This window comes from Dendropsophus ebraccatus, chromosome 6, assembly GCF_027789765.1.
Source record: "Dendropsophus ebraccatus isolate aDenEbr1 chromosome 6, aDenEbr1.pat, whole genome shotgun sequence".
In the NCBI taxonomy this organism is placed as follows: Eukaryota; Metazoa; Chordata; class Amphibia; order Anura; family Hylidae; genus Dendropsophus; species Dendropsophus ebraccatus.
Genome location: NC_091459.1, coordinates 95732289 through 95748567, shown reverse-complemented (window position 1 = coordinate 95748567; position 16279 = coordinate 95732289). Strand labels below are relative to the sequence as shown.

Sequence of the window (16279 nt, the reverse complement as noted above, 5' to 3'; positions counted from 1 at the left end):
AGTATGGTTCATCAATATATTGATATAACTATATATCAATATAGCCCAGGGTTCACCATCTGCTAGGAAGCCATACTCGCAGGGGGGCCTAGTGTACAGAGCCCTCCAGGTCCCTAAGTGTGAAAATTCCCACTGAGAGGCCAACAGGCATCCAAAAACCCTGATAACAAATTTCTCTACCTAGATCAGAGCAAATATCTCCAGACTGAGTGGCACCATAATTCCATAATAAGTTATGGAATTTCCGTGCGGACTAGCCATATGAAGAGTATATTTTCTGAAGCGTCTGACCCACCCGAACGTCCCTCTGCGTCTCACTCCTCTTTGGGAGCCCGGGATAGGGAGATACGGAGAACTGGTAGACCGAGCTGGGTAAAGGAGTCGTGTTTGGCCTCCAAACGTTCCAGGGGCCCAGCTGGACCCAATGGTACCAGAACCATCTCCCTATGACCCGGTGTTAGGAAGATATGACCCACTTTGGGGTTATAGGGGTTTTGGGCTGTAAGCCAAAGGGGGAGTAGCTGAGACCAGCCCACACCTGGGAGGGGGCGTGTCGGCCAGGTGTATATATCCCAGGGGCTAGGAAGGACCCATTGTTCTTTGTCCGGGGAGGCCATGACGATAGGTCAGAGAAGTTCCTGAAAACCAACGCAGCAAGCACACGTCTCCCATGCTTCGCTTTACCACCCAAATTACGGTAACGACCAATTGCTAAAACTGTCTGTGCTACCACCTGTACTTTGTCTCTGACCACTGTATATATTATATTGTGTATATTGTGTGTTGTTTAGTGCGCCCTTAAGGCAATTAAATATCCTATTTAATCTGTGGCTGTTCTTTTGTCTCGATCAACGTACCCACACGCTCTTGTTCGCAAGCTAACGCTATCACTCGGGGCTGGCTTCTGGCCCAATATAGTATTATTATATCTTAACGAAAAGCTGGTGGCAGCTTTACCAGTCTTCCTGTGCCCACGTGGACAGGGTGGCAGTGTAAATCAATACCCAGCTGACCTACCGTACTCCTGGTGGAGTGTGGGACGTCACAACCTTGATAAGTAAAACTAACTTTAATAAGTTATATTAAAAACTTTTATTATAGTCACTTGAGCTTTTACTGATATATAATAGATATAACAGAATAGCTTACAAATAAAAAAAGCATATATATGACCATATATTAACACCTATTTGACCCAGGATGTACCCGTTCATCCTGGCGCCACTAGGGGAGTTTAGTAGGGGGCCGTGCCGCAACCCCACTCTAAACCACTGCGCTCCCAGCCGCTTTCAGTAGCCGGGGTCCGCGGCATTTAATTGCGTTGTAACCCCCATTATTGGTGGTCTTGTGGATGGATTAGACCCCCACCCCCCCGGATGTGATTGCGTAGGTGCGATCTATTGAACTTAGTCGGCCGGTAATCTAAAGATCTGGTCTGCAGCAGCCCAGGGTAATACAGCACTGATCTAATGGATCTGTGCTGTATTATGTATACTACACTGATCTACTGTATATGATAGATTAGTGTAGTTGTATTAGACATCACCCAGGTTGATTTCTAATTAATGTAAGTGAAAAAAAAAGTGCATAGTCATAAATACGTAAGCAAGGTACCGGTAGAAAGTACAGATCATGGCGCAAAAAAAGACTCTTCACACAGCCCCATAGACCAAAAAATAACAGCGTTATAAGGATGGCAATAGAGCAATTTAAACAAATATTTAGGGGGAGAGTTATCAAACAAGTAAGTGAAAAAAAGTGTATAGTCACATATACGTATTCACTTCAGTTCAGTTATCACTGAACTCAAGGAGAACAGTGAAAAAAATTCCAATGAAGTACTCAATCAAGAGTCTCCACTGATGCCCCCAAAAATTCGAATATGCAAAACAGGAGTCCGTGGAGCCTCGGTTGTGAGTCTCAAAACACGGGATAGCCAGATATCTCTAGTCTGTTGCCAAGGGGTGCCTCCATGATAGGGAGAGCACCACACCACCCTGATAAATAGCCCCTTAAGTCCCACTCGGTTGCGAGTATTGGAACATAGATAGGGAAACACCAGGGTGGCCCCTTTTTGTCAATGTCTAACTCAAGGTGCGAGTATTGCGATCATGACAAGGGCTTGCCAAGGCAGGCTTCCATCCACAGACAGCCGTTTTGGGGTTTTTGCTCCTCGTCAGTGTGGAGTAGGATTCTGGCTAGTAGGGGCAATAGCAAATTGACCAGCAAAACACAGTTATCACTGAACTCAAGGAGAACAGTGAAAAAAAATCCAATGAAATACTCAATCAAGAGTCTCCACTGATGCCCCCCAAAATTTAAATATGCAAAACAGGAGTCTGTGGAGCCTCGGTTGCGAGTCTCAAAACACGGGATAGCCAGATATCTCTAGCCTGTTGCCACCAGGTGCCTCCATTATAGGGAGAGCACCACACCACCCTGATAAATAGCCCCTTAAGTCCCACTCGGTTGCGAGTATTGGAACATAAATAGGGAAACACCAGACTGGCCCTGTTTGTCAATGTCTAACTTAAGGTGCGAGTATTGCGATCATGACAAGGGCTTGCCAAGGCAGGCTTCCATCCACAAACAGCCATTTTGTGTTTCCCTCCACTTCCATCCACAGACAGCCCTGGTGTTTCCCTATTTATGTTCCAATACTCCCAACCGAGTGGGACTTAAGGGGCTATTTATCAGGGTGGTGTGGTGCTCTCCCTATCATGGAGGCACCCCGTGGCAACAGGCTAGAAATATCTGGTTATCCCGTGTTTTGAGACTCGCAACCGAGGCTCCACGGACTCCTGTTTTGCATATTAAAATTTTGGGGGGCATCAGTGGAGACTCTTGATTGAGTACTTCATTGGAATTTTTTTCACTGTTCTCCTTGAGTTCAGTGATAACTGTGTTTTGTTGGTCGATTTGCTATTGCCCCTACTAGCCAGAATCCTACTCCACACTGACGAGGGGCAAAAACCCCGAAACGGCTGTTTGTGGATGGAAGCCTGCCTTGACAAGCCCTTGTCATGATCGCAATACTCGCACCTTGAGTTAGACATTGACAAAAAGGGGCCACCCTGGTGTTTTCCTATTTATGTTCCAATACTCGCAACCGAATGGGACTAAAGTGGCTATTTATCAGGGTGGTGTGGTGCTCTCCCCATCATGGAGGCACCCCGTGGCAACAGGCTAGAGATATCTGGCTATCCCGTGTTTTGAGACTCGCAACCGAGGCTCCACGGACTCCTGTTTTGCATAGTCACATATACGTAAGCAAGGTACCGGTAGAAAGTACAGATCATGGCGCAAAAAAAAGACTATTTACACAGCCCCATAGACTAGAAAATAACAGCGTTATAAGGATGGTAATAGAGCAATTTAAACAAACATTTAGGGGGAGATTTATCAAACAAGGTGTAAACTGGCCCAGTTGTCCCTAGCAACCAATCAGATTCCACCTTTCATTTTCAAGAGTCTGTTAGGAATGTGGAATCTGATTGGTTGCTAGGGGCAACTGCCGTCAGGTAAAAGTCAAGTCAAGTTATACAAGTGACATGTCATTTTAAAAGTTCTTACTTGAGGAACATATATAACATGTCAGTTTCACTATAGGGGGGAAAAAAAAGTGTTTTATTTTGAATTTTACAGCATATATATTTTTTTCTATTTTATGTAAAGATTAAGTCTTTCATTGCAAAGTACAATTAGTGGCTCACGTGGGTCTGTAGGTAAAAAAAAATGCAAGTGCTATGGCCTTTTAAACAAAAACAAAAGTGCAAAAATGAAATTTGGCCTGGTCATCCAAGGGTTAAAACACACACATAAAACAGTAAAAAAAAAACACAGCAGATTGCAATTCATGCACACTTTTATTGCACGTGTACATAATGTAACATTCATTTTTTCATATTATACAAAACGATTAATAGCTTGACTACATGTATAATTCATTGGAATCTGGCCTATAATTCACAGATACAAGAAAATTCGATTTTTTTCTTTGTTTTCCAATTACAGCCATTTGTAACTCACAGATTAAAGTACAGATGGTAATAGCTTCTGTTACCAACACTTGGCAGTCAAAAGCAGGACATAAGCTGTATATAAACAGCCTTGCTGCTCTTTTTAGTTCAGGGATGGGGAACCTTCGACCCTCCAGCTGTTGCAAAACTGCAATTCCCATCATGCCTGGACAGCCAAAGCTTTAGCTTCCGCTGTCCAGGCATGATGGGAATTGTAGTTTTGCAACAGCTGGAGTGCCAATGGTTCCCCATCCCTGCTTTAGTTGATCTATTCCATAGTACAGATCTATAGCACTAAAGAGTACCTGTAACAATGGAAAGCAGTGCAAAAAAGCTTTCACGCGCATCTGACACTAGAAGGCTTTGTCTCTTTGGATACGTCCAACGCCAGCCAAGTTACATGCACAAGCACTATCCAGGCAGGTGGGATCTATCTGGAGGAAATACAATCTTGTTTTGGAGATTCTTTGTGAAAGGTTTCCTTTATTTTCATGCTTAAGGAGAGTCGGGGGAAATCATACTCAACTTCAGTGAGACAAGCTAGAGTGTATTATGATGCCCAGAGTTACAGGGTAGGAGGCAAGGCAGGATATCCTTCTGGACTAATAAACATTTGTCTGGATTCAAGGGGAGTTATCTTCTAGTGCAGACACGTCAAACTCTAGCCCGCAGGCCAAATCTGGCCCCAGGTGTCATTATTTTTGGCCCCCAAGGACATCAATTGATTTTCTAGAGCTAGCCCACCAATGTCACAGCAGATTATTATATGGGTGGTCCGGATAGCTGTTCAGACCACCTATATTATAATCTTCTAGGACACAGGCAATTTTAAGCCTGTTGCTTTGAAGTGAGTGAAATACTTTCAGGCAGCATGGTGACATCCCTACACAGGTCCTGCCAAAGGTCCAGCCCAGTCTTCCGTTGGGCACAGTAATTAACAACTATAGGGGAAACTATTGTTGGAGCTGAATACTATGTGGAGCACTACTGAGAGGGCTGGCTACTAAGTGGGGCACTAATTATATACAACAGCTCCGGTGGACACCTCAAACAATATTACTAAAGTATATAAGACGCTGCTTATTATATAGGTTTTTAGTCCACCAAATACATAACATAGGGCGATCTATCTATAACATTAATACCAAATAAACTACCAGGTCATAGCCAAAAAAATCATATATTTTATTGAAAAAAAACATTATTAAAATACATAAAAACGAAACAACACTCCAGTACTAGATTGTATAACTTGTGTGGTGGGTATATGTATATTAAATAAATAGCATCAATGTGATTACATATGAAATAAAGGAGCATAGAATAACCAATAAATAGTGTGGGGGCATATATTACATTCTATTGGGAATTGCATATATCACAACAAGGTAACACTAAATAGTATAATATCAATATCTCTTATGCATTATCCTGCCAACCACCGACTCCTAGTTATTAATACATCACATACATATGCTCCTATTGCACCTTACCCATGGAAAATCATGTAAACGCAAGGGACCCCAACGCACATTTCGTATCTTCCTTAGAGGGCATTCATAAGTGGGGCACTATTGCAAGGGCTTACTATTATATTGGGAGTACTATTACTCTATAGGGCACTATTGTTACATCTGACTACTATATGGGGCACTAATGGGAGGGCTGGCTACTATGTGCGATAATATTGGAAGGCCTGCACGCCACTCTGCACGCTTCAATAAATATCATGGTTGGCCCGCGATATTGTCCAATTTTCTATATTGGCCCACTGTGTATCTGAGTTTGACACACCTGTTCTAGTGCTTTAATTCTACTGGAATTTAATGTACCCACACTCAGGTTATATAACCTTCACAAGTTACATGTTTTTGCCATGTAAACGGTAGAGATGAGCGAACCTGCCGGATTTCTGGTTCGTACAAACCAGAAATCTCGGCATCTGACCCCCGCTGTCTGCCGACTCTGCTAGAATAGCAAAGCTAGGACCTCAATCCATCAGACATTTAGGGCATATCCTGTGGGTTATATATATATATATATATATATATGTTTATGATGGGAATACGTTCTATGGGCTATGTTCACACTACGTAAGTTTCAAATTAATCACCACCTTTGTTGCCCATTTGCAACAATGGCCATGATTAATATAAAACTTACATTGTGCTGCAGCTACAGGATCCCGTATACACTGCAGCCGGGATTGCTAACTATTTATTGAATAGCGACCACAGAAAACCTGCCAGTTGACACAACACACATTGTGTGCAGCAGTGAATTCAGATGCAGGCGAACACGGGTGCACTCATATACAAATTCAGCAGAAGTGAAGATCATCCGGCCGGCACTGCAGTACCGGCTGGGATGATCTTCAGTAACACCGGCCGTTCTGTGACCTTGCCGGGTCACAGAACGGTTGGTGTTATATATAATGTGAACATGGCCTAAGGCTCTATAAGAAAAAAAAATCATACCATCCATCACGTTTGTGGTATCAGTTTGTAGTGGAATTGGTATATATTTCCCCTGCTTCAGCTTTCTACAAGTACAATCAATTAAAGGGGAACTCCGGATAATAACAACTTGTTTTCTATTAAAAGTACATTAACAGTTATATAGATGTGTCTATGCAATGTATTACTGTATCTGTACGGTTCTGCCACACCGGTAGCTGATAGAAAACCAGGAAGTGGAAAAAGTGGCCTCTGTGCCAATTCACATTGTCTCCTGCTCCTTCTGCTATTCCCCCCCCCCCCAGGAGACAAATATTCCATGTCTCTGTCTCACATTGTGTGTGTTTGCTGAGATCAGACTGATGATGCACACAGGAGGCTTGGCTGGATAACCCAATCCCCTGAGTGATTCACCATCTCTGAATGGCCAGAAGCAGGTGCAGCACTAATTTTATTGATTGAGACGGGTGGGGGCTCTGATGGTCAGCTGAGGTAAGGCATTGCATTCTGGGAACTGCTGAACCAGGAAGGACAGAAACACAAAACAGAACAAACCCCCCCCCCCCCCCAAATAAATGGATTTTTGGTAGTTTAAAAACTGAGATAGACAAGTAAGTAATGCTTTATGCTTCTGCAGCAGTTTCATTTTTTTTAACCTCTACCCGGAGTTCCCCTTTAAATACTATATCCTAAAATACTGTATATAGAAATGACTTTTTTCCTAATATTAATATAATCAATGAATCTCCATAAACTTGAATTCACATAGTAATTTAGTACATGAGATGTGGTGTCTGCAGATTAAAAGAGGTGACAAGTATACCAGTCATAAGAATAGATGGGAACACCAGACCAGCAAAACGATGTGAAGAAGGCCAATTTCTGAATGTATCAGAGTTTGGGCTTGGACTGAAAAATATAGTTTGAAGCTCTTTTCTACCTGAGCCAAAAGTCATATATGGTCAGAAAATGACCCAAACATAGTCACTACCTGACTAGGTTGGCGCCATTAATCTGAATGAGCCGTGTCCTGATCTAAGCACAGATACGATGGCAGACAATTTCCAGATACTGACAATGTATGCGTGCCTTGGATGCAAAAAGTAAAGTTCTGATGGTAGCGTGTACTGTTGCATGGAACCAACACATTCCAACCTAGTCTGCGGGAGTGAAGATGTTGTCTAGAGATAAGCAAGTAGTGAAATATTCAAAAGCTAGAAATTCAATTCCGATCACAATGTTCGACTATTCGATCGAATATCCAACCCCATTGAAGTTTATGGGAGAAAAATGCTTGTTTCTTGGTGACCGGTGGTCGAATTTAGGTTTCCAAGTCCACAATGACAACTCAGAAATTAAATATAAATATAAATGAAGGCCCCCGCACCACTCACTCTCCGCTTGCTAATTTTTCACCCTTGCGCTGCCACTTAGGTGCTCAAGGTGCTCAACGACACTGAGGACCAACAGTAGAATATGCTTCCAAATGAAGAAAAGGAAAATCGGAGCACTTCTTTAACGCAGCAATCTTAGTCTTTATTCAGCAGTCAGGCAATACAGATGAATGTGAAGACTGAACAGGCCACAGCTGTTTCAGTACGTATACTTCCCCTTATATACTGAGAAAAAAAAGAGACAGGGGGCGCTTCCTCGTGTAATAAAAGATAACCAGGTGAATGGTAGCAGGGTCTTACAGGGATCCACTCACCTGGATAGGTTGTGCAAAATTTAGGCACAACTCTATATGCAGCATAAAGGGGTGTACTCCGCAGCTGTACTGGGGGACGTCATTTGCTGGGAGAAGCAAATGCAGATGTGTAATCAGCCGATTACAGGACCAAGAGTCGAATCCACACCAGGTATAATAAGCGCAGGAGTATTCAAATTTGCACACAACGGTGCAGCCAGGGATCATCCAGAGGTAGATGGCATAGTAAACATATACTCTTTATTGCAACGCGTTTCGGCCCTATATTGTCTAACATGGGCCTTTATCAAGCATTCGACTCTTGGTCCTGTAATCGGCTGATTACACATCTGCATCCCCTTATATACAACTCACCCATGTGAATATAATAAAGTTAAAAACATAATTGTCACATTTACAAAGTAGAAATATAATAAAACATTCTCACACAATGCAATATACAAAAGTCATGTTTTTTACCAACAAGTACTATGTATTGCGACGCAATGGTCCTAATGCATCTAAACTCAGAATTAATTCTGTTTCTTTTTGCAATAGTTGTATTCATCTATTTCCACCTGTTGGTGAACCTCTTATGCGTATCAAGCCCATAAAGCACATCTCAGAACTATCATTGTTATGTACGGTCCGCATATGTTTCATTAGTTTCGGACAACCTTTTTTAATGCGTAAAGACCGGAGTCCGGAGAATCAAGACGTTGGGACTAACGTGGGATCTGTTGATCCATTAACTGTGGTAAATCTAACTGATGTAACACTATCTGATGATTGCATTTCACTATTGTCTAAAGGGCTTAATTTTTGTACTAATTCCAATTTTGATTCTGTACAGTTCACCATTGATCTACATAAAGGCATCAGAAAGTTAAATCTTAAAAAGTTTTTTGCTAATAGAAATAATGATGATATACATTAAAGTATGGTGGGTGAGAACCCCTGTTCAGTGAGTCCCCTGGGCTTAAGTATGAGTCCCCATTTTGATGAACAGGACCGAGAAATATTGAGGTCACTAATGGAACTTCAGGGTTATACAGAGACTAGTACATCTGTGTCCTCTGAAGGATTCCGGGGAGGTGTTCCCTCTACTTTTAGTCCCCCCTTGTCCGCTGGTTCCATCTGGATTTGTTTGAGCATTATTCAGCCCAAGAGATAAAGGCCTTAATTTACCCTAGGTCGATTGATAATCTGACCACAGGTGAATGTGAGGCATTGAGATGGCTCAAGTCCAGGAATGATATATTTGTGAAACCGGCGGACAAGGGGGGTAATATTGTGTTGCTTAAGAGGGAATACTACGTATGGGAAGCTGAAAGACAGCTGAGAAAAGTGAATACGTACACTAAACTAAAGAAAGACCCCTCCTGTGAGTATGTTGCTAAGGCCAAATCACTACCACATCAAGGTGTTGAAATGGGCTTTTTCTCAAAAAGGTTTGCAGAACGTTTACTAGTGGAAAATCCAAAAAAAAACATACTGGTATTGGATACCGAAGCTACATAAAAATATGGAGCGCCCTCCTGGACGCCCCATAGTGGCAGGTAGAGGTTCTGTTGCAGAACCTATATCTAAATACTTAGATTGGATTCTGCGTTCTTTGCTGAGACAAGTCCCATCGTTCTTACAGGACACAAAAGAGCTTCTACAGGTGGTGGATGATTTCAGCTGGGGGGACGGGTGGTCGCTGGAAAGCATTGACGTCCAGAGCCTGTACACCCGCATCCCACAGGATGCGGGTGTCCAGGCTGTCGGGTGTCGATTGCGACGCATGGGGGATATGGAGGATTATCAGATTGGATATGTTTGTGAACTACTGGACTTTGTATTACGCCATAACGCCTTCCAGTTCGCTGACCAATGGTATTGTCAACGGGCTGGAACGGCGATGAGGACGCCGGTAGCCCCAACTTTCGCTAATTTATTTTTAGCAGAGTTGGAAGATGGCTATCCAAAAACTGAGATCAATAATGCCCTGGATAAAGCTAGAAAATTAGATCGTAAATATTTGATACGTGGTAATTATAATAAAAAGCGATCTGAGGGTGAATCAAATGGGTTTGTTTTTACATTTGGCCACAGTCCTATGGACAATGTTATTAAGGCGGCCATTTGCAAACATTGGCATTTGTTGGGGGGGGGGGATCCAGCATTAAAAGAGTTAACTAATACACATCCTATTGTAGCTTTCCGTCGAGGTTGGAATCTACGTGATGAATTGGAGAGAGGAAGGTTGCAAACGGATAGAAGTAGGACTAATATGTCATGGCTAGGAAAATCTACTGATTTACAAGGGAATTTTAAATGTGGCCGCTGTAACAATTGTGCACAATTGAATGATGTCTGTGAAGTTCAGCTAGGAGGTAAGAAATGGAAAGTGAATGATCTGATTACGTGTAAGACACCATTTTTAGTCTATGCAGTGATATGTAGCTGTGGAATGTATTATATAGGGAAGACGGAGCGCCCTATGCACATTAGATTTTCGGAACATGTGCGGTCTTTACGCACTAAAAAAGGTTGTCCGAAACTAATGGAACATATGCGGACCGTACATAACAATGATAGTTCTGAGATGTGCTTTATGGGCTTGATACACTTAAGAGGTTCACCAACAGGTGGAAATAGATGCATACAACTATTGCAAAAAGAAACAGAATTAATTCTGAGATTAGATGCATTAGGACCATTAGGGTTAAATGATCGCGTCTCAATACATGGTACTTGTTGGTAAAAAAACATGACTTTTGTATATTGCATTGTGTGAGAATGTTTTATTATATTTCTACTTTGTAAATGTGACAATTATGTTTTTAACTTTATTATATTCACATGGGTGAGTTGTATATAAGGGGAAGTATACGTACTGATGCTAGGGCTGTGAGAAAGCACGCTGTGACGTGTGAAACAGCTGTTGCCTGTTCAGTCTTCACATTCATCTGTATTGCCTGACTGCTGAATAAAGACTAAGATTGCTGCGTTAAAGAAGTGCTCCGATTTTCCTTTTCTTCATTTGGAAGCACAACTCAGAAATTGATGCAAAAATATCTACACAAAAATATCTACACAGGCATATATATATATACTATATCTCAAGATTTATGTGTGCCAACAGGCAGCAGATGCCAGGTGTTTTACTGCTTTCAAGGCGCAGAGGGCAATCAACTACTGCGACAATTACTAACTAGGACAAAATAGTCCCACACAAGTCTCTACAAGATAATTATAAGCTGTGTGACTGCCTGTCTGTGTCACTATCTGATATGCTGCTAGAAAGGGTTATAGTTTGAAGCAGCTATATGCTGTCTGTGCTGTGTAGAAGCCCTGATAAGGGCTTTTATGGCCTCTCCTGCCTACAATCTTCTAAAATCCTCACTGTCCCTACTCCAAAATTTATCCTCTCAACTACCTGCAACACGTACACTGAAGGAGAAAGTAGATACACTGCAGCCTATTCTTTACAGTAACAGTAAGTCTGTGAGAATAACCTGATGTGCTCGTGGCCAATTTGCTGATTATCTGCAGATAAATGCTGTGCTGTGTATAATTGTAGCCCTAACAAGGGCTTCTGGGGTCTTGTCTGCCTACAATCAGCTAAATCCTCACTGCCTCTGCTCCAATCTCTCTCCCTGCCTACCTTAAAGATGGCATCTGATGATGAGCAGGAAATGCCAAGTTCTTATACTCTGCCAACCAATGAATGTAGATGCTGTTGTCATGATGCCAGCGTGCTCCTAAGGACTGTCACCCCCCTCCCCCCCCCACACACACAAACACACACAAACACACACATAGTTATTGGCTAGAAAAAAGCACCAGGCAAGGTGGGAGGAAAACGAGTATTTCGAATATTGTAGTATTTGATTAAATAGCTACTCTATTGAGTACTACTCGCTCATCTCTAATGTTGTCCTGTTGATTGTGGAGGAGTACAAAGGCAGTACAGAGTAAATATTGAATGTGCTTATACATACCTTCTAACAGTTCTGTTTTTTGGCGAATAATAAGTTGATCTATCTGTCAAAAAAATATGAACATGAGTAATTTGGTAATCTCCTGGCCACTTTATACTGTGTTCTAGGTGTTAAGTTGCTATCTCAGTTTCTGTTTTGCCTGACATTTGTAACTATATGTATGCTCCTGGTTTCTGACCCTGGCTAGTTGACCACTCTGCTACTATACTGGGTTCCCTAGTTTATGGACTTTTGGCTTGCACCAAAATTTACTCATTGCATTTTAGAAATTCAACCTGAGTCTCGGCCTCTCAAATCCATCCATCTATGTGTCAGGTGAAATCCTAAGGGTAGCCTTAGATTATGCCAACCAAAATAGTGTTAGGGATTGTTAGTTCCTTCTATTTCATACAATTGTCATTCTACTTAAACCTATAGCATGATATTACATAGGCACTATGTTATCAAATATACATTATAGCTGATATAATGACAACTAGCACTATTATGTATGTTGTACTGGTATGTATGTATGTATGTAATACCAGTATATGGACATCATGATATTTTACAACAACAATGCCAGGCAATATTTCATATAGCAAGAAAAGAAACTTGATTCCTCCAGCTCATATAAAATTCCACTTTATTAATTCCAAACGTGTAAAATAATATCCGACGCGTTTCGAGCCTACTCGGCTCTTAGTCATGGCATCTGAATCCGCACAAATCTAGGGGAAATACACATGATTCATCCCAAAAAGGTCACCAGGAGGCATCTGAACTCTCCGGGACCATGGCTGCAGGAGAGATTAGACAAACCGCCGCTCACCTTGCCGGCGTCTCAGAGACGAGACGCCGGCAAGGTGAGCGGCGGTTTGTCTAATCTCTCCTGCAGCCATGGTCCCGGAGAGTTCAGATGCCTCCTGGTGACCTTTTTGGGATGAATCATGTGTATTTCCCCTAGATTTGTGCGGATTCAGATGCCATGACTAAGAGCCGAGTAGGCTCGAAACGCGTCGGCTATTATTTTACACGTTTGGAATTAATAAAGTGGAATTTTATATGACCTGGAGGAATCAAGTTTCTTTTCTTGCTATTGACACCCCGGAATCCAGGGGCTTCATCCCCCGTGCTCTATCTTTCTACGTGATCTAGGAAAGCATGATCATTACTGGGAGCTGACCACAGTTACTGTCTTTCCAATATTTCATATAGTCACAGGTTATTATTACATTGACTCTACTGTTGATAGTATTTGTGTATATGGTGGCTTGAAATGTTATCTACAGAACCTAAATTAAAATTGTATTTGATATTCAATAGAGCTTTATTTACTTCCACTCAATAGTTATTCTTCATCCCCAGACCCCATTATGTGTTATGTTACAGTCTAAAGTACTTTTCCTGAAATTTTTTTGTCTCAATAGAATTACATATATTAGTAGCAGGAGGAAGCTACAGTCATAAGAATCATGTATTCCAACCTGACAAAGATATTCTACTCCTGGTGGACAGTTGGGTATTTCTGCAGGTCTTGGCATCCATAGATTTGGGGGATCACCTGCATTTGGTGGTTGATTCTGAATAGTGGAACCTTCGCCATAAAAACCATAGTTAGTCACACCTGGTAAAGGTAAAATACAATAGTAAAATTAATATACAGCATCTGTTTACAGCATCTGATGACATCATGACATTCGAAAGCTTATGAAGAATATTTGCCAAAGCAAGGATTAAATGCCATAATAAAAAAGCATCAAAACTCAACTTTATGAACTAAGGCTTATTGGTCCTGTATATGGTTACTGGTGGACAATAGGACAACAAAGACAAGTAAAAAAGAACACATCTGAAACAAAACTAAATCTAAAGGATGATTAATTATTTGTAAGTGCTAGAAAGAGAAAGGGGAATACAGCGCACGGCGCACATAGTGTAATTCTGCAGGGTAGGTTGGTGTAGTAGTGAGTGATAGAATATTGCTCACCTTTGCGTGTCGTGCTACGAGCCCGACACCGCCAGATGCTTTAAACGCTCGCTGCCCACCAGGGGTCCGACTAGGTCGGTAGAAGAAATCCGTGTGCAAGATCACTTTATCCAGGCAGGATACGTGGTGTACTCTGGTGTCCGGCGCTGAGCGGATTTTCCAAAAATTTCCAAGGAGATGATGGAGTCGTAGTATTAAAATCTTAAACTACTTTATTGCATGACGTAAAATAAAATACGTTTCGAGGAACATGCCTCTTCATCAGATAATTGAAACCATATGGACAAGCTCTCTGTTTATAATGGGCCGGGGCGGGAGATTCAACATTCAAATTTCCCGGGGTGGACTGTCATTGGCTGTGCTCTCATCTTCAGTCTACTTTCATTGTTTACTCAAAACATTGTAATGTTCTTGGGAAATACGTGCTTGTACTTAATCATAAATAAATATATAAAAATACATGAAATAAATACATAAAAACATAAAAAATACAAACTGACATTTTACTGTGTATATACATACACCAACACTTGTTGGCTTTTGATATGTGTCTAGTTCTAACTCTAAATCCTTTACCTGGAATGAACCTGCCGGGTGGTGAGCCGGCAAATGTCCCGACCCCGGCAGCCGGCATCCCATGTTCAAATCCCCAGCCAGACAGATTCCAGCCAAACAGCTACTTTTGTTTTTTTTGTTTTTTTGTTGTTTAGTTTTTTTGTTTGTTTCTTTGTTTTTTTTGTGGGAGTTTAGAGTGTTTTCTGCACACAATATTATGCTAGAGACTGGTAGGGAATAGATTCAAAGGATATTAAATAATAAAATGAAATGAATAATAAAATGAAAATATAGTCTTCGCGGACACAGGTAGGTGTTCCACTGTTTATATATAAAAAAAAAAAAAAATATATATATTATTATGAAGTTTGGTTACTCAATCATTTCTGTGATCTCGTTTAATCCTCGGGGTTGGAGTGTATTCAAGCGATATATCCAATACATCTCTTTTCTAATTAAATTACCCAATCTATTGTTCACATGTATAGGTATGTGATCAATGGGATAGATTATCAATTTTCTGAAGTCGCAGTCATGTTTTTCATAGAAGTGTCTGGACAATCCGTGTTTTTGGAAGCCTCTTCTGATATTCAGTCTATGGCCATTTAATCTTAGGTGTAATGGCTGTGTCGTGCGCCCGACATACTGATATGAACATGGGCATTCTATCACATATACAACATAACTGGAAGTGCATGTGAGGGAAAATTTGATAGGAAATTTTTCACCCTCCCTGCTGCTAAACTCTGTCATTCCGATTTTTAAGGAGAGGCAGCATAGACATCTGGACTTTCCACATTTATGGATTCCCTTAGACGGGTTGGTGGTTTCACTCAATCCTTTCGTGTGTTTACGCAGTCTACTAGGAGCTATCAGACTTTTTAGGTCGGGTGCCCTACGGTAAATGATCCTTGGTTTATCGGGTAGGATATCTTTTATGAAGGGATCCAATTTTAGAATGTACCAGTGTTTTTTTAGTATCCGTCTTAATTTATTGTGATCAGTGGTATACGTGGTAATGAAATTTGAGGAATGGGTTTGTTCTTTTTCTTCTGGTTTTTCTTTTTCTTTTTCTTTCAAGCATTCGTCCTGTGTAAGGGCTCCAGCCCTTAGTTTTGCTTCACTAATTAATTCTTCTGGGAAACCTTTTGATTTAAATCTCTTGTGGATGATGGTCGCCTGTTCATTATATTTACTCTCTAGTGTGCAATTCTTCCTCACTCTTCTGAACTGTCCGAAGGGAATGTTCACTTTCCATTTTTTGGAGTGACTACTATCAAAAGGAAGGTAGCTGTTAGAATCAACGGGTTTGAAGTAAGTGGCTGTGAGAAATTTATGTTGATCATGGTAAATTAGTAGATCTAGGAATTCTATCTGTACTTTGGAATGATGTGGTACGAGTGTTATTCCCCACTTGTTCTGGTTGATGTCACTTACAAACTTATTGATTTCTCCACTTTCCCCCTCCCATAAAAGGAAGAGGTCATCTATGTAACGTTTGTATAGTCTTACATTTTTATGGTATAAAGCGTGTGTTTTGATGAATTTCTCTTCAAACCTGCCCATGAATAAGTTTGCGTATGCCGGTGCCACTCTAGTCCCCA

The 16279-nt window shown here is 41.3% G+C and overlaps 1 protein-coding gene across 1 annotated transcript in view; it reads right to left on the bottom strand.

Annotated features, from left to right (window-relative positions):
- Positions 1-16279, bottom strand: part of LOC138795240 (phospholipid scramblase 1-like) — a 45721-nt gene that overhangs the window by 11866 nt on the left and 17576 nt on the right. Inside the window, exons 3-4 of the mRNA XM_069974233.1 lie at positions 13618-13757; positions 12152-12194 (exon numbers count right to left, since the gene is read on the bottom strand). Coding sequence (XP_069830334.1) covers positions 12152-12194; positions 13618-13757 — 183 coding nt within the window. The remainder of the gene's footprint in view (positions 1-12151; positions 12195-13617; positions 13758-16279) is intronic.